The sequence below is a fragment of the Galeopterus variegatus genome, unplaced genomic scaffold (genome assembly GCF_000696425.1).
Source record: "Galeopterus variegatus unplaced genomic scaffold, G_variegatus-3.0.2 Scaffold11581, whole genome shotgun sequence".
Taxonomy (NCBI): Eukaryota; Metazoa; Chordata; class Mammalia; order Dermoptera; family Cynocephalidae; genus Galeopterus; species Galeopterus variegatus.
The window spans coordinates 11,183-30,364 of record NW_007737692.1 but is presented as its reverse complement, the minus strand read 5'-3'; the positions used below and the strand labels follow the sequence as shown (position 1 = coordinate 30,364).

The 19,182-nt window shown below is 36.6% G+C and overlaps 1 protein-coding gene and 1 pseudogene across 1 annotated transcript; both read left to right on the top strand.

Moving 5' to 3' along the window:
- Nucleotides 1-570: 570 nt before the first annotated feature.
- LOC103610688 lies at nucleotides 571-1,152 on the top strand (annotated as a pseudogene).
- A 14,214-nt stretch (nucleotides 1,153-15,366) lies between these two features.
- LOC103610687 (olfactory receptor 52B4-like) lies at nucleotides 15,367-16,323 on the top strand. The gene has a single exon (XM_008594802.1). The coding sequence runs from the start codon at nucleotides 15,367-15,369 to the stop codon at nucleotides 16,321-16,323; it is 957 nt and encodes a 318-aa protein (XP_008593024.1).
- Nucleotides 16,324-19,182: the final 2,859 nt, after the last annotated feature.

The following is a 19,182-nucleotide window of genomic DNA, read 5'->3' as shown; positions in this document are numbered from 1 at the left end:
TGGGCAGCCTACGTATACTCTTCCTATGCTTTACACAATAGCATTTCTAGAAAATACTTTGTATATTAAAATAATATTTGTAATTATAAGTATAATCGAATTGGGTGTTGGCTTGGAAATTTTCAGCAGATGTGTCACCCATTCAGATTTAAAGGTCATTGGAAGAACCCATGACATGCTTATGGTAGCCTAGTTGTCTTGGCCACTACCAATAGCAGCCCCATGCACTGTGTGAACAACAGGGCCAACTCCAAATTTCAATCAGTCCCCATTGGATGGCACCAAACTTATTGAGAATTAGTGGTTTACTTGACTTAACCACCTTGATCATTCTCATGATTAGATTAGTTTCTGAGGTTGTAGTCTATTATCTTGACTGACTCAGTCGAGAAAGTAAGAAGTCTGTACCCACTGTTAAGACGACAATGTAAGACAACTTAACCTCTTTCCAGTTCTTAGACCCTTTGCTTGTTTGGAAGAGCTGGATGTGAATGGTTATCTCCAAGGCTTTAGAGTCCCTGCAGCCACTCAGGCCCTCAGGACTCACCAAAGTTCCCAGTGGCCACCATCATGCCCCCATCCCCACCCAGGGTGGCTGAGGTATGCAAGAGTAACATCAACAGGAACACGGAAGCCTAAAGCATCTTTAGGAAAAAGGTTTCGATATCTGGTCTTTTGGAACTGGATCTCATGTGTAGCTCCCAGGAATAGGACCCGATCTTCCCATGGTTTATGATTTTGCAACAACATGCAAACAGATGTACAACAACCTTCTAAGGCAAGATAGAGAATGCTATACCAGGAATGGATCTTACACATCCTGGGGAGAAATGAGACAATCAAGCCCCATCCAGAAAGATTTCAGGAGTGCACTGATTCCTTCGATGTCATCTTCACCTGTGAGGAGGGTGTGTATGACAGAGTGGTGAAAGATCCGTGTTCCAGAGAACAGGAAACCTTCCAGCCTGTGCACATATTCAACATGGACATCGAAGACACCCAGGAAGAGGCCACTCTTGGAGATTTCCTCATCTATGAGCTCTGCCAGTGCCTACACCAGGTGGATGACATGGAAGATAATCTGTAGGAGCTGCTCCTGTGAATGGAATAGAAAGCAGGAAAGAGTTTTTTCACACAGCCTGCTTCTGCTGAAGGTCTTGGCTGGTTTTGGCTTTTTTTCCTCTGACAACTTGTATTTGGAGCTTTTACGTAGTCTGTATTTTCTGTGAGATCATCTTTCCACCAAGAACCTTTCCACTAACTGCTGTTTGTATTATTTTTAAGTATACCACTATGCTGGTTAATATTACATGTCAAGTTTACTTTTACTTTATTTTAGCACTGGATTGAGGGATTCCTAGACGGCTGGTGAAACATTGTTTCTGGGTGCACCTGTGGGGGTGTTTCTAGAGGAGATTGATGTGTGAATCAGTGGACTGAGAGAGGAAAACCAGCCCTCAATGTGGGTGGGCACCATCCAGTTGGGTGGGGCCCTTCTAGGACAATGCATGCAGAGGAAGGGTGAAACTCAGCTCACTCTGGCTTCTTTTCTGTCTCCCTTCTGGAGCAGGAAGCCTGTTGTGTCCTCTTGTCCTTGGACATCAGATTCTGCTCAGTCTTTGGACTCTGCGATTTTCACCAGAGTTCTCCCAGGGGCTCTTATGCCTTTGGCCTCAGACTGTGGCTACACTTTCGGACTTAGACTAAACCACAATACTGGCTTCTGTGGTTCTCCAGCTTGCAGATGGCCTATCATGAGACTGTGTCTTTGTGATTGTGTAAGCCAATTCCCCTAGTAAATTCCCTTTCATATATATATATATATATGTCATTGGTTCTGTCCCTCTGAAGAACCCTACTAATATATAAGCACCATGAGAGAGATTATTAAGAATAACAGTATTTTAAGGGAAATGAGGAGAAGGACTTGTAACAGTTATAAAACAATCTAATATGCTGGACACTGTTCTAGGTACTTTGCACAGAAGAAGTAATTTAGTGCTCACATCTCTTTGCAAGGAAGTTACCATCATGACCACATATTACAGATGAGGAAACTAAAGCTTATATCGATGTGAACAAGATTTGTTCAAAGATATGCAGCAATAACATTGTATAGCTATCACTTTCAAAATATTTCTTTTACTCATTTTGAGTAAAGTATTTAAAAGTTATTTTAAGTAAAAGGTACTCTAAAGTTATTTTTCTAATGAAAAAGGATTATATTGCATTTTGTAGTTATAGATGGCTTTACTTATAGATTACATCATCTTTTCTAATGCTGGCTTCAAAACCTGAGTAAGAAAATGAATTTTATATTATTGCTAAGAACTTGGAAATGTCCAATAATAAGAAACATTCTCAAAAGAGAAGAAATAAAATGAAATAATTGAAATTCAATGACAAATACTCTTTTTCTATTTGTGGGATAATTTTTATACCATTAAGCCACATTATTTTAAACTGGTTTTTTTTTGGCAGCTGGCTGTATGGGGATCTGAAACCTTGATCTTGGTGTTAGCAGCACCATGCTCTACCAAGTGAGCTAATCAGCCATTCTCTAAACTTTATCAATTAAACTGAACAAGCAATTTTTTCAATTGTATTTTTAAAACTTAAAATGTTCATTAATTTACCTCATAGGATCACCTGGGAATAAATCAAGGGGTGTTTGAATGACTCAAAATGAATTTCCTTCTGGTTATTCTACCGGGCATATAAAACCTCCCACTGTGGCCTCTCTGGTGACACTGCCACAGATCTCCTCCTGGAGCCCATGTGCTTGCACAGAAACCTGGAAATATGGGAGTTCACATTGCATGGGGGGACTTCGGACAGTGAATGAAGTTTTCACCCTTTCTTTCACCCAAAGTATGGCACTCACACAATGTATATGTTTTCTCATAGGCTAGTTTTGCAGATTGGACATCTAGTCACCCTAGCCACCTTGCTCAGACAGCTAAAACATCTCTGACTGGCTCTCCACTATGCTTCTTCACTCTTCTTGTGCCCCCTCCTAATAAAGTGGGGACTTCCAAGAGAACATCAATGCCCTTCTCAGGGAGCTCTCAATATGGTCTCAAGATGCCAAATGATGCTACATTTATTGTGCTGCCAAGCTGTGTTAGGCACAGAAAGGGGGTCCTTTCTTTCAAATGCAGCCCCACGACTTTAAGGTTAGTGCTCCAGATTCTACCAAGTCTTCCATGAAAGTCATCTTCTGCCTGAAGCTTCTCTTCGTTTTCTTGGAATTGGTCTAGGAATCACCTGAACCTTTGTACTCCCGCCCCTCTTTTATGCTCCAGGTGCCCACACTTAAACTTTAAATGTCTTCTTTCCCTTGGGATTATTGACCCTTAAGAAACATATGGCAATATTGTGTGAGAGTAGGGGGGACACTGATGCCCAAGTGTATCAGATACAGCGAGACATATGTAGCTGATGACAAATCCTGGTTTAGGTTTTGTGCCTATTAATGTAATTTCTATTCACAGCTACTTTTAACTTTAAAGATTCTATCAAATAATGACTTTTAAGGAAGCCTATCACACCCCAGAATATTTTTTTAAGAAGTGATAAAAGCAATTAATCAACTGACCTCATGGATCAATGGTTTTTTATTTTTTCTCTCTACTTCCCACCTCCCTTCCATCACATGGCTGTCAAAATTATGTTTTTAAAACAAAAATGTGATCTTATTTTCTATTGCTTCAAAATATCCAATTCCTGCCTTTTACTTTTAGAATAAATTCTAAAAACTCTTCTCCAAGATAGTTAATCCTCTCATAACCTTTTTCCTCTCTCTCCTGACTTGATCCTCAAATCCACAATATGGATACATTTGTTCACTAAGCAAATATTTATTGAGCTTCTATCATGTGCTTGGCACTATTCTGAGCATTGGAGATGCAGCAGTGAAGAAAGTAAACTAATCCCTGTCCTCACGGAAATTACATTTCAGCTCTTTGACTGTGGGGATATGGGTGTGACTGAACCTCTGTTCTTGAAAGTCTAGTTGTTAGACTAGACGGTATCCCCTAACTCCCAAGCCATGGTTTATACAATGATAAACCATGAGTGGTTGGGTTTTCTTTCAAGCTAAAAATAAGACAACTATATTTCTCAGTTTCTAAGCAGCTCTCCTGGGGGTGGGGGCCACTAAGCAGAGCTCTTCGTCCATCCCTTCGATGGAGCCTGCCATCCCTCCTGCAAACCACTCTCTCTACCTGTGCCCAGATCAGTACACTGATGACAGAGTAGGGGCAGTCCTTTCCAGTGGGCCTACTTTATCTTTACACATAGTTTTGTTGTAGAAACGTGGTAGAATTCTGGTCTAAAAATGTTTATGGTGCAGTATGTGCTGCAGGAGGGGTTTTTGAAATTATGGGTGAAGTTCTTACCTGTAACAGGTATGGTATTTTTATTTTTATTTATTTATTTATAAAGAATATTCATGAGATACAAAGCTAATTGTCACCCCTCGTGCCCTTGATGTGAGGGCCAGATTCATAATGGTGGCATACCCATTACCAGAAATTACTTTTTTACCCTCTGTCTCCACCCAATTATTTTTAGACAACAAAACTCTATGGTATAAAAAAGTTTTTAAATTTTACTTTATTTTATTTAGAACACATATATATTTATATTTATATTTACAACTGCTTTTTATTAAGTGATTATTAAGGGATAACCACTTCATATGTGTTGGCTTTTTAAATACTAACAATGATCTTCTGAAGCAGGTTCTATTATTATCATCAATTTCCAGATAGTGAAACTTAAGCACAGAAACATTGCATAACATATTTCTAAAGGTAGTAATGTGAAATCTGGACGTGACCATGGGCAGTTTGATCTGAGGAACTGTGTGCTTATAACACCGTACCCCCCCAGATATGCACAATCAATTATGTTTCAATTAAAAGAAACCTGTAAGCAAAACAATTACCAAAATAAAAATTACCAATGATGATCAACAATAACAGCAAAAAGAAGCTATTTGCTTGGAAATGAGGCTGAACATAGTTTATGCTGAATACAGTTTTACATTCAGGCTTTTTTCTATCTAAAGTCAAAAGCTTACACTAGTCATTTCTGAGCAATCCTATCAATTCAGGATTTTCTTAGTCAGAAACTTTCTTTAGAGTGTTTCCACTCCTCCTTTGCCGCAAGGATGATTCTAGTTTCTAGGGCATGGGTGCAGTGCCAGGATGCTAGCAGGGAGGAAGTCATTCATTACAGACATCCACCAGATGGTGGAATTCAGGGTGGCTTGTGAGCATCAGCATCGACGCCTACTGATAATCATGAAGCAGACTTTGTCCATTCTCGTCTTCATTATGTAGGTCTCTGATCTGACCCTCCATAATCCTTGTTCTGACCATGAGGCCTCTCCAGCCCTACTTTATTCCAGTTACTTCTGTCGCCCTGTTATGAACTTGGAAAAGTTTTACACAAATAATAAAAAAAAAAAAACCTTTATTTTATTGTGATAAGAACATTTAAAAATGAGACATACCTTCTTAAAGATTTTTAAGTGTACAATACAGTACTGTTATTTATATTCACAATATTGTACAGCGTATCTCTACAATTTATTCATCTTGTATAACTAACTTTTATACCCATTGGTTATCTTTTATATGATTTTTGGTGCCATTCTGGATCTGAAGAAGACTCATTTGTATGGTTGTGTAAAATGCATATATTTGTTTCTCCAGTGTTTAGCTGAGCAGGATTTTCATATCAGCTAACAAGTTATGAAGAGTCCACAGGTGACACCAAAACTATACCTGTTAATTTATACCTGTTGACACTGAAAAGAGACTTGGGCTTAACTTGACAGGAGAGTGAAATACATTTATTAATCTCTTTGAAAACATTAGAAATTGATCTGAACTATAAGGAATGACATCACCAAGATGGTGGAATAGACAATCCCGGCACTGCTCCCCCGACAAGTGATCAATTTATAACTATTAAAACACAAAAACTGCTATTCTTAATCACTGGAACTTGGGAAAAGAGGAGGAGAGAACTGCTGAGTTCGTGAAGGTGTGGAAAGCCATGGTAGGTGGGAGGAAGGACATGCTGATCAGACCCAGACCCAGCCACTCCCTGGGCCGGTTTGGCACAGCACACAGAGCAGCTACTGGAAGACAGTAGTGCTGCACCACACCCTTTGCATGAAGCTACTTGGAGTCTGCAAGGGAGAAGGGTGCTATGACAACTGGCAAAAATAATAAAATAAAATAAAATAAAATAAAATAAAATAAAATAAAATAAAATAAAATAATAAAATAAAATAAAATAAAATAAAATAAAATAAAATAAAATAAAATAAAATAAAATAAAATAAAATAAAATAAAATAAAATAAAATAAAATAAAATAAAATAAAATAAAATAAAATAAAATAAAATAAAATAAAATAAAATAAAATAAAATAAAATAAAATAAAATAAAATAAAATAAAATAAAATAAAATAAAATAAAATAAAATAAAATAAAATAAAATAAAATAAAATAAAATAAAATAAAATAAAATAAAATAAAATAAAATAAAATAAAATAAAATAAAATAAAATAAAATAAAATAAAATAAAATAAAATAAAATAAAATAAAATAAAATAAAATAAAATAAAATAAAATAAAATAAAATAAAATAAAATAAAATAAAATAAAATAAAATATAAAATAAAATAAAATAATAAAATAAAATAAAATAAAATAAAATAAAATAAAATAAAATAGATAAAATAAAAAAATAAAATCACCTCGGAGTGCCCCATACCATTTCCCAGGCCAGCAAAACTGCTAGCAAGGTTCCCTGGCACCCACATAGGAGGAAGGGGTCACAGCTGACTGGAGGAAGAAATCACACAGAGGCTGGTGAGTCTTCTTGGGGGACTCGTGCAGAGCCAGCTCCATGGGAAACATTTTCAGTGCCGGGGGGTATGCTGATTCACCAGGGGTGCATCAGGGAGCAGTGTGGGCAGCTGATCTGCCTTCTGATTGGTATAGGTGCCGCACAGTAGAGACTGGACAATGTGATAGAACTGCAGGGGGCTCAGTTTGTAGGAAAGACTCAGTCCCAGGCTGGGATTTCTATAAAGCCCAGTTGGTCATCTGTGGTGACCCCATATGACCCAGAAGTGACTAAAAGGCCAAAAATTCACTTTTGATCCAAACAAAAAGTTTTTCCTATTTTGAAAAACAACAGCAAGGCAGCAACTTAGCTCAGGCACAGAGTTCAAGTACAAGAGACTATTATGAACAGCTAAATGCTAACAAATTTGACAACATAGAAGAAATGGGTAAATTCCTGGAAAAATGCAATCTATCAAGATTAAATTATGAAGAAATAGAAAACCCAAACAGACCAATAACAAATGAGAAAATTGAATCACAAATACAACTTTTTCCATTAAAGAAAAGCCCAGGACCTGATGGCTTCGCTCCTGAATTTTACCAAATTTTAAAGAACTAATACCAATTCTATTTGGATTACTTCAAAAAATCGAGGAGGGAGGAATACTTCCTGACTCATTTTGTAAGGCTAGCATTACTCTGATTCCAAAACTGGACAAGGACACAACAAAAAAAGGAGAATTACAAGCTAACATCCTTGGTGAACATAGATGCAAAAATTCTCAACAAGATACTAGCAAACTGAATCCAGCAGCACATTAAAAAGATCATTCACTATGATCAAGTGGTATTTATCCCAGGGATACAAGGATGGTTTAACATACTCAAATCAGTAAAAGTGATACACCACATTAAAAGAAAGAAAAGAATCATATTATTATTTCAGTAGATGCCGAAAAAGCATTTGACAAAATTCAACATTCCTTCATGATAAAAACTCTTAACTAACTAGGTACAGAAGGCATGTACCTCAGTACAAAAAAGACCGTGTATGCCATACTCACAGCTAACATCATAGTGAATAGGGAAAAGCTAAAAGTTTTTCCTTTTAAATCACGAACAAGACAAGGACGCTCATTTTTACCACTTCTATATCATAATACTGGAAGTTCTAGCCAGAGCAATTAGACAAGAGAAAGAAATAAAAGGCATATGAATTGGGAAGGAGGAAGTCAAACTGTCCCTGTTTGCAGATGACATAATCTTATGTATAGAAACCCCTAAAGACTCCACCAAAAAACTGGTAGAATTAATAAATGAATTCAGTAAAGTTTCAGGATGCCAAATCAACATATAAAAGTCAGTAGCATTTCTATATACTAATAGCTAACTATCTAAAAATGATATCAAGAAAACAATTTCTTTTACAATAACTACAAAAAAAGATACCTAGGAATGATCTTAACCAAGAAGGTGAAAGACTTCTACTATGAAAACTATAAAATTTTGAGAAAGAAATTGAAGAAGACATAAATAAATGGAAAAATATTCCATGTTCTTGGATTTGAAGAATTAATATTGTTAAAATGACCATTCTACCCAGAATGATCTATAGCTTTAATAAAATCCCTATCAAAATAGCAATGAAATTACTCACTGAAGTAGAAAAAACAATCCTAAAATTCATATGAAACCAAGAAAGATCCCAAATAGCCAAAGCTATCTTGAGAAAAATGAACAAAGTCAGAGGCATCACACTACCTGACTTCAAATTATACTACAAAGCTATAGTAACCAAAAATGCGTGGTACTGGCATAAAAACAGCCATGTAGACTAATGCAACAGAATAGTGAGCCCACTCAGATATAAATTCATGAATCTACGTTCAACTGATTTTTGACAAAGTTGCCAAGAACACCTATTGGAGAAAATAAATCTTTTCAGTAAATGATGCTGGGAAAATTGTATATCCACGCACAGAAGACCCTCACCTCTCAGCATATACAAAAATAAACTAAAAATGAATTAAAGATTTAAATGTAAAGCCCAAAACTATGAAGTTACTAGAAGAAAACATAGGGGAAATGATCCATGCCATGGGGCTAGGCAAGAATTTTTAAAATAAGACTTCAGAAACACCAGCAATCAAAGCAAAAATAGACAAGTGGCATTGCATCAAACTAATAACCTTTTGCACATTAAAGGAGACTGCTAACAGAGTGAAGGGACAGCTTGTAGAATGGGAGAAAATATTTTCAGACTATGTATCTGACAAGGAGTTAATATTGAGAATACATAAGGAACTTAAACAGCTCAACAGCAACCCCGCCCACCATAACCCATTTGAGATATGGGCAAAGGATCTTAGAAGACATTTCTCAAAAGAAGACATAAAAATCGTCAACAGGCATATGAAAAAATACTCAACATCACTAATCATCAGGGAAATGCAAATCAAAACATCAGTGAGATACCATCTCACTCCAGTTAGAATGGCTATTACCAAAAAGATGAAATAAAACGAGTGTTGATGAGGATGGGAAGAAAAGGGAATACTTGGACGCGGTTGGTGGGAGTTTGAACTAATACAGCCATCATGGAAAACAGTATGGAGATTCCTCAAAAAATTAAAAATAGAACTACCATATGATTCAGCAGTTCCACTACTGGGTATATACCCAAAGGAAGTGAAGTCAATATGTCAAAGGGATATCTGTAGTCTCTTATTTATTGCAGTACAGCTTACAGTAGCCAAGACATGAAATCAACTTAAGTGTCCAACAACAGATGAATGGATAAAAAAAATGTGATATATATATACACAATGGAATACTGTTCATCCATGAAAAAGAATGAAATCTTGTCATTTGTGTCAACATGGATAGGCTTTATGGTCATTATGTTAAGTGAAGTAAGCCAGGCACAGAAAGACAAATACCACATTATCTCACTCACATGTGGAATCTTAAAAAAAAAATTGATACCATAGAGGCAGCAGAATATTTGTTACCAGAGACTATGGAGGGATGGGGGAAGGGGAAACAGGGAGAGGTTGGCCAACGGATGCAAAACTGCAGTTTGATGGGTGGAATAAGTTCTGGTGTTCTATTGCACAGGAGGATGACTAGGGTTAACAGCTGAGTTTTTATATTATGTAATAGCTAGAGGAGAGGCTTTTCGCTGTTTGCACCACAAAGAAATGATAAATGCGTGAGATGATGGATACATTGACTACCCTGACCTGATCATTATACAACATGTATTTGTTTTAAAACACCAGATTGTACCCCATAAGCATGTACAATTACAATGTGTCCGTTAAAATAAATAAATTAAAAAACTGTGGTATATATACACAATGGAATACTATTCAGCCATTAAATGAAATACTGTCATTAGCTGCAACATGGATGGAAACTGGAGACCATCATATTAAGTGAAGTAAGCCAGGCACAGAAAGACAAATAGTGCATGATCTCACTCATATGTGGAATCCTATAAGTAAGTAAGTAAGTAAGTAAGTAAGTAAGTAAGTAAGTAAGTAAGTAACTAACTAACTAACTAAGTGGTTCTCATAGAAGTAGAGCATAGAATAATGGTTACCAGAGGCTGGGGAGGGGAGGGAGGGCTGGAGCTAGGGGAAGTGGCAGATTAATGAGTACAAAGCTATGCTATCTACCCTAAGTGAATCAATGTACAGTATATGCATGTATTGAAGAAACATACCATACCCCACAAATATGTACAAGTAAATGTTAAAATAAACAAATTAAAAAAATTGATTTGAAATTTCTACAATATATAAAATTCAGCCAGTATCACCTTTTTTGATTGTAATGCAGTACACAGAAGGAGAATTATATATTGAGACTGTCAAAGCAGTAGCCTTCTCTCAGAATCTAATTACAGTGAAATTTGTACATGCTCCTGTTATTGGATTTCTTAGTTAAGCATTAAATCTGAAAGAAAAAACATATTAATTCCTTTTTTTCTTTTTCCTTTCTTTTTTTATTTATTGAAACATAATTGATTGTATATATCCATGGGATACAGCATTGAATATCCATACCTATCTTCAATATGTGATGCTCAAATCAGGATAATTAGTATATTCAACATAACACATGTAATCATTTTTGTGGCCCTTTATCAATTTCTCATTAACCGTCATTCGGTTGGCAAGACTAAGGGATCAAAGGACTCCGAGCCAAATGTTTATCATGCCGAAGAGTTTATTTCCAGTGAACCTGGAGGGGAGACTGAAAGATCAGTTCCCGCACCCGTACAGACTAGTAGAGATTTTACAGGGTTTGAATTAGGGGAAGGGGTTTGGTAGCTATTTTGAGCACTTTGTAACAGCTCCGTAGTTTTCCTGTTCTGCACAAGATTCTGTTTTGCACAAAATTGGGTTTTTCTTGGGAAGTGCTTGCTTAAGAGAAGGAGAGGGAATAGAGGGCATGGTGAGGAAGCAGTTAGCATGGCAGTGTTTATGCTAAGCTGATAGTGAGGCCTAATACCCTTTTCCCCTTTCCTGCTTCTTGTGGCCTCAGTTCTGTTCTCTTCTTTTGAAAATTCAATGAATTATTGTTATTGTTGTATCTTTCTTTTTCTTTATTTTATTTTATTTTTTTTAGCTCCCACTTATGAGTGAGGACATGCTGTATTTTTTTTTTTCTGTGCCTGGCTTATTTCACTCAACATAATTTTCTCTAAGTTCATCCATGTTGCAGAATTTCATTCTTTTTTATGGCAGAGTAGTATTCCATTGTGTATATATACCGCATCTTCCTTATCCAGTTGTATGATGATGAACACTTAGGTTGGTTCCAACTCTTGGCTATTGTAAATAGAGCCACAATAGACATGGGAGTGCAGGTATCCCTTTGACATGGTGATTTCCATTCTTTTGGGTATATACCCAACAGCGGGATTGCTGCATGTTATGGCAGTTCTATTCAAGGTTGTTTGAGGAAGCTTCATACTATTCTCCATAATGGCTGCACTAATTTATAGTGTTGCAAACAGTGAAAGAGTGTTTCCCTTTCCCTGCATCTTTGCCAACACTTGATATTCTCAGTCTTTTTGATTATGGCCTGTTTAATTGGGGTGAGATGATATCTCATTGTGGATTTAATTTGCATTTCCTGGATGATTAGTGGTGTTGAGCATTTTTTCAACTACTGTTGCTCATTTACATGTCTTCCTTTGAAAAATATCTATTCAGTTCCTTTGCCCATTTTTTATTTGGGTTATTTGTTTTTTTACTGTGTAATTGTTTAAATTCCTTGTTTATTCTGGATATTAATCCCTTGTTGGATGCATAGTTTGTAAATATTTTCTACCATACTTTGGGTTGTCTTTTCACTCTGTTAATTGTTTCTTTTGCTGTGCAGAAGCTTTTTAGTTTGATATAATTCCATTTGTTAATTTTTTCTTTTGTTGCCTGTACTTTTGGTTTTATAAAGTCTTTGCCTACTCCTTCCTGAAGTGTTTTCCCCGTGTTCTCTTTGAGAAGTTTTATAGTTTCAGGTCTTGTATTCAAGTCTTTAATCCATTTTGAATCAATTTTGGTATACATCAAGAGGTATGGATCTAGTTTTATTTTTCTACATATGGATGTCCAGTTTTCCCAGCACCATTTATTGGAGAGGCTGTCTTTTCCCCAGTGTATGTTCTTGTTGTGCTTGTCAAAGATCAGTTGACTGTAAGTATGTGGGTTGACTTCTGGTTCTATGTTCTGGTCCAGTGGGCTGAGTGTCTGTGTCTATTTTTATGCCAGTACCATGTTGTTTTGGTTACTATAGCTTTGTAATATAATATGGCTATTTGGGGTCTTTTGTTGTTCCGTATGAATGTTAGGATTGTTTTTTTCTATTTCTGTGAAGAATGTCATTGGTATCTTGATGGGGATTCCCTTGAATCTGTACATCATTTTGGGTAGTATGGACATTATCACAGTGTTACTTCTTCCAATCCAAGAGTATGGAATATCTTTCCATCTTTTTGTTTCCTCTTTAATTTCTCTCAGCAATGATTTGTAGTTCTCATTGTAGAGATCTTTCACCTCCTTGGTTAAATTTATTTCTAGGTATTTTATTTTTTTGGTGACTATTGTAAATGGGCTTGTTTCTCGATTTTTTTTCTGCTCGTTTGTTACTGGAAAAATGTGCTAATTCTAGCCACAAAGACATATGAAGTAATAAGATGTATTAATTTAATATAATTAACTATGTAATGAATTAATAAAAATCCAGAAGTGCATAAACTATGAGGGCAAGCTAGGAAAATAGATTTGCATGTATTTATATGAAAACATTCACTAGTTTTCTGAAGGTGAGGTTACTTTCTTCTTCCAGTCTATATTATCTGATTTTTGAAAATAATGTGCAAGATTACTCTTATAATCAGTTACAATGTAAAGTTATTTTCAAGTTAAAACAGAGTTTACAACATAATTTGGCATATGTAAAATCTGGACGAAATTTCTTATAAAAGAACATACTAAAAGGAAACTTTTCCCCCAACATTCATAAATGTGGATTTATTGTGACTAAGTTCTAAAGAGAATGATATGCTAGGTGGGAAAATGAAATAAGAAAGTATCACAATCAAGAGTTACATATGTTTTACAAATTGTTGTTCATGGACCTTTATGTGCCCTTAAGAAATAAAACTCATCATTTATGACTCTTAATTTGAATCCTCTGATCACCCATGGATGAATATAACTGTAACATAATCCATTACATGAAGAAAAAAATTCTAAATCATTTTTTCACATATTGCATGCATTGATATTGTAGATTTAAAAACTTTAATTTTCATTCATTTAATCCAATATGTAATGCCAATTAAGGCATTAAAACAGGTTTGTAGCAAGGCTGGGCTAGCTGGGAGAGGTTGTTTGTGTTGAAACATCATAAATGTCCACTCAGTGTGGGATGGCAATCAGAGCATGTGGGGAGGAGCAGGAGAGGAAATAGTCAGGAGAAATCTAGGGAGGGGGACAAATGATCTTAGGACCCAGGACATGGGCCATTTGGGAAGAGGGCGAGGCTGGTTGTGGAGCACTGTCTCTGGAGACAGGCGTAAGTGCTTCCCTCAAGGGGTCTCATGAAAGAGGATAAACAGCCCAAGTGCTTGGCCCCCAACAAGCTGAATTTCATTGCCAACCTCATGTCTGTTCCTGAAGACTCAGTCTAAGGTTGGTGAGTAAATTAGACATCTGTGGATAGGGGTGGATCCAGGATCATGGTAAGGACTGGGTTTGTGCTATGTCACCATGTGGGAGAGAGGTGACAGGACTCTTGGAAGGTATTGAGAATGGTAAAAGCAGAGGCTCAAATCTGGTTGGTTATTGCAAACATGGAGAGTGAGATCTGTTAAAGGAAGTTGGGGTTATATGGGCTAGCTGAAGTTAATGAAGTTGGTAAATAAAGAGAAATTTCCAGTATATGACAAGGGTCCTAACAATTAGACTGGGCATGAGAAAAGATAAAACTCACTGACTTATACTGCAGACTTTTCTTGGCAAAATATGAGAAGGAGCCTGAGAATGACAGGGATCTGTTCCAGGCTGCACAGATCAGGGTTAGAAAGGGGCTTAGGGAATGGACCAGGGTGTCTTGGGCAGGTGTGAGAAGAGATCAGCGGGAGGAGGCATTTACTGGGACATTTAGAATGAATTCGTGTTAGACCAAAGTCACTATTAGGAGGCCACAGGCAAGTTCCTGACACCTGACCCCCCCGGATTCTGTCTCCAGCCTCGTTTAATAAAGTTTACCCAGCTATTCCCTTTACCCATACACACAGCCTTTGTCAGCTTCTGCAATCAGTCCTCCTCTCTAGCCTCGCTTTTTTTGAATTATGCCTTCTCTGGCCTCTTCCTCAGGTACACAGATCCTGTCAATGTTTCTTCTTAAAAGTCTTCACTAGTGAGCAAACTGTATGAGGTGATATGAAAGAGATTTTAAAATCTCATTTCCATCAGTGAGGCCAATTATACCTGTATAAGCACCTCCCTGCTCTCTTCAGTACTCACCATGAACCAGCCACCCTGGGCTGAACGCTGTTTCGTGAATATGCTATAGTTTGATTTTATCACCCGCCTCTTCGTATATTGCTTCCTCTCATTTGTCACCTTATAATAAACTACTCCATTACATATTCAAGTTCAAGTTCAAGTTATAGCCTTCTCAGACACACATAATGATTTCCTCTGTGTATTCATAATCCTCAGTTTGTAGGAGAAATACATATAATAATAGGTTTTACTTTGATTATCTGTAGATATGTATATCTTTTAAGTGGCTGTCACTCGTCCGGTGCAGAGAACATATTCTATTTACCTTTTATGTGTCTTATTTACATTTCTATGAAGATGGAGAGTGTGAAATATGCTATGAACATAGTCACAAAGATAATATAGGAAAATTTGTGTTTTCCTCTATATCTCTGAAGAGGAGGTGAAGTTTCTCCTGGTCTCCCCAGTTATGACTACCTTAAACCACACTGGTGTTAGCCACACAATCTTCCGCTTGCTGGGCATCCCTGGTCTAGAAGACAAGCACATGTGGATTTCCATTCCCTTCTTCATTTCCTATGTCATTGCCCTGCTTGGGAATAGCCTGCTCATTTTCATTACCCTGACAAAGAGCAGTCTCCATGAACCCATGTACCTCTTCCTCTGCATGCTGGCTGGAGCAGACCTTGTCCTGTCCACCACCGCAATTCCTAAGGCCTTAGCCATCTTCTGGTTCCGTGCTGGGGAGATCTCCCTGGATCACTGCATTACTCAGTTCTTTATCATCCACTGCACTTTCATCGCTGAGTCGGGGATCTTGCTGGTGATGGCATTTGATCGCTACATTGCCATATGCTACCCACTGAGATACACCACTATTCTTACAAATGCTCTAATTGGAAAAATTGGTGTAATCATCTTTCTCAGAAGCTATTGTACAATTTTCCCCATAATATTTCTTTTGAAACGATTGACTTTCTGCCAAAATAATATTATTCCTCACACCCTTTGTGAGCACATTGGCTTGGCCAAATATGCTTGTAATGACATTCGAGTGAACATATGGTACGGACTTTTTGTCATAATGTCAACAGTGGTCTTAGATGTTCTGTTAATTTTTGTTTCCTATGTGCTGATTCTCCACGCTGTCTTCCACATGCCTTCCCAAGATGCTCGCCACAAAGCTCTCAACACATGTGCCTCCCATGTCTGCATCATCGTCCTATTTTATGGGCCTGCAATCTTCACAACCCTCACTCAGCGGTTTGGACGCCACATTCCACCTCATATTCACATCTTGTTGGCTAATGTCTGCATTCTGCTTCCACCTATGCTGAATCCCATCATTTATGGAATGAAGACCAAGCAAATCCGGGAGCAGTTGGCTCACATATTTTTTTCCAAAGCAAATATAATTTTGGAATAGGAACAGAGTTTCAGAATATCCAGCTCTCTTTGTAGTGTTCTGTTGAAGTGGTGGGTAAAGTGGTAAGCTAAAACAGTAGGAAATAGTTCAATGAATTTTGTATCTAAAACAAACACACCAGTAGGGTTGTACGACTTATCTTCTGTCAAAGTAATAGAGAGGGCAGTGCCATGGTTGACTGGCAAGCTACCTCCTGCATTGAGACCCTTACTGGATCCATTCTTTTCCAGTAGTTATGCATCTTTCATGTCAATATATCCTGATCTTTGGTAATAGACAAAAGGAGACCAATGCTCTGGTCTTGAAATTTGTTCAGTTATTCTTCACCGAGTTTCTCAAGTTCTGAGACACCTCGTGACATACCTAGACAATCACATGCAAAACTCCATTCCTTTATGCTCTTCGTTCTAGCTTGGTGGCATTCTTAGAATCAGTGATTCCTGCCCTTTACTGTCATTCCTATTCTAATTTATATCCTATCAACATGCATGTCTGATAAAGGGGAATGTAAATGAGTTTCGTGATTTGTAGTTTGCAGAACAACCTTTAAGGGGGCTGGGGGACTAATCCTTCTTGTGTGGGGAAATGACTAATGTGGTTTCTGAAGGGGTGGTGTATGCTGGGGGAATGCTGAGGAAGGGGAACTCCTCCAGTCTCGATGTCAGACCAGGTTTGCCAATGATCTCCTCCTCAGGAGGGCATTAAGGACTTCAGAGACAGATTCCTGACTTTCTTTACAAGCCACACTTTCCATATCTTTTTAGGCAACCCGAGCTTCAGATACACCAGGCCATTAACTTCTCAACTTTCCCAGATCATGCCAGACTTTTCATGTATCTCTGTTTGTTTTGAAATAACCTCTCTTGATTTTTGAGAACTTTTATTTCTCCTTACAGATCAGATTATCATATTGTCTCCTCTGTAACACCTTCCTTAACCAAGTTATTACATAAGGTATTTTTTATTTGATACTTCCCTTATGAGAAAAACACATCCATATTTCTTTTAATATAATTTTTTAAAAGAACTATGTAGCAAAAATTAGAAATGTGAAAAAAATGAAAAAGAAATATATTGATAAATTGGCAGTCCCCAAGCTATTTATTATTAACACGTTACCATGTATAACCATATATCTGTGTCTGTATTCATATACATCAATATCTGTATCTGTGTCTGCATCTGTATCTGAAACTGAGTCTGTGTTTGTATTTCCAACTATGGATGGCTATTTATCTATTATATCTATCTTGTTAATATGATCATACGATATACATATATGTACATATATACACCCATAGGTATAGAGGCATTCAAAAAGTTCATGGACAGATTCCAATTATCTTTTAATTCTATTTTCCAAGGACTTTTTGAAGCACCCTGGTACATGTTTATTTTATAATATGTAGTGAAAAACAACAAATTTTAGATTTTATACATAGTTTGATCAATTCTGAAAAAATATATATGTAGAATAAAGAACATAAGGCATTACACTAAGAAGTTTATCAGTGGTTTTGTCCTAACTGGGATTATTCTTTAGAATTTTTTTTTGTTTTCCAATTGTCTTACATTCCACATCTTATGTTAAAAGAGCACACTTAAATATAATTGATTGAGAATATATGATAAACTGTACACTTAAGAAACAAGTGAAATTGAGTTTTAACATTGTATATACACAATTACAATGCTATGGAAAAAAGGGCTTAAAGAAGCAGGCTTGAGGAAATAAACTCTGCAATGAAACTACAAGATTTATGTAGGAATTCATCATTTAAATCTCTCTATATTATGAATGAACAATTTCACCAAATACTGCTAGTCAAGGAAAGAAGATTACAGAACCTTATGGACAGTAACATTATTAAGTGCATAATCTTGTCCTAAATGTAATTTCTTATTGTTGCATAATATTTCATAGTAGTGTTTTTAATATTATTGGCTATTTAGGCTTTTCTAATGTAATATTATAAGGAGACTGTTACAGACATTTTTGTACATAAGTTTTACTTTCATTTTGCAATCTTTATTTTGATGATAGATTCTTAGAATTTCAACTGCAGATTTTTGTGACTCATAAAACTGCACTCAAAAATGATGCATAATTTCCCCTTACACATAACTTATTGCACCTGCTATGGGATTAGGTATTTCTATTTAAAAATATCTTTGCCATTTGACAGACCAGAAATGATAATTCATTGAAAGTTTTATTTGCATTTTTGCTTGCTATTGAATTTGAACATATTTGGATAGTTATATTCCATTTTTTAAGGCAAAGATAACTATTATTTATCAAGTGGTGCTATGGTTTGAATATATTTCCCCAGTTTATGTGTTGGAAACTATTCCCAATGCAACAGTGTTGAGGGATAGGGTCTAATAAGAGGTAATATCGGTATTGCAGTAGTGTGTTAGTTATCTAGAGAGTGGATTTCTGATAAAAGTGAGTTTGCTCCTTCTTGCTCTCTGCTTTCCCTCTCTCTTGCCCTTCCACTTTTCCCAGTGGGATGGTGTAGTATGAAGACCCAACTGTTGGGCTTGCCAGATGCCAGCACCATGGTCTTGGATTTTCCAGATTTCAGAACCTGAGCTAAGTAAGTTTCTGTTTATTATGAAGTACACAGCCTGTGTTATTCTGTTATAGCAGCACAAAATGGACCAAGACAAGTGGTTAGCACATTAATCTCCATGAGGTAAGTATTGCATCTAAGGAAATAAAAACTCTGCCAAGATAATTGGCAAAGAAAGGAACAAGCCTATTTCTTCTCTATTCCCCAAGTCTGGGTTCTTAGGTACTTTATCTTGTAGATGATCTGGCTTTTCCTTTCTTTGCCCATTTAACTTTTGAAACCT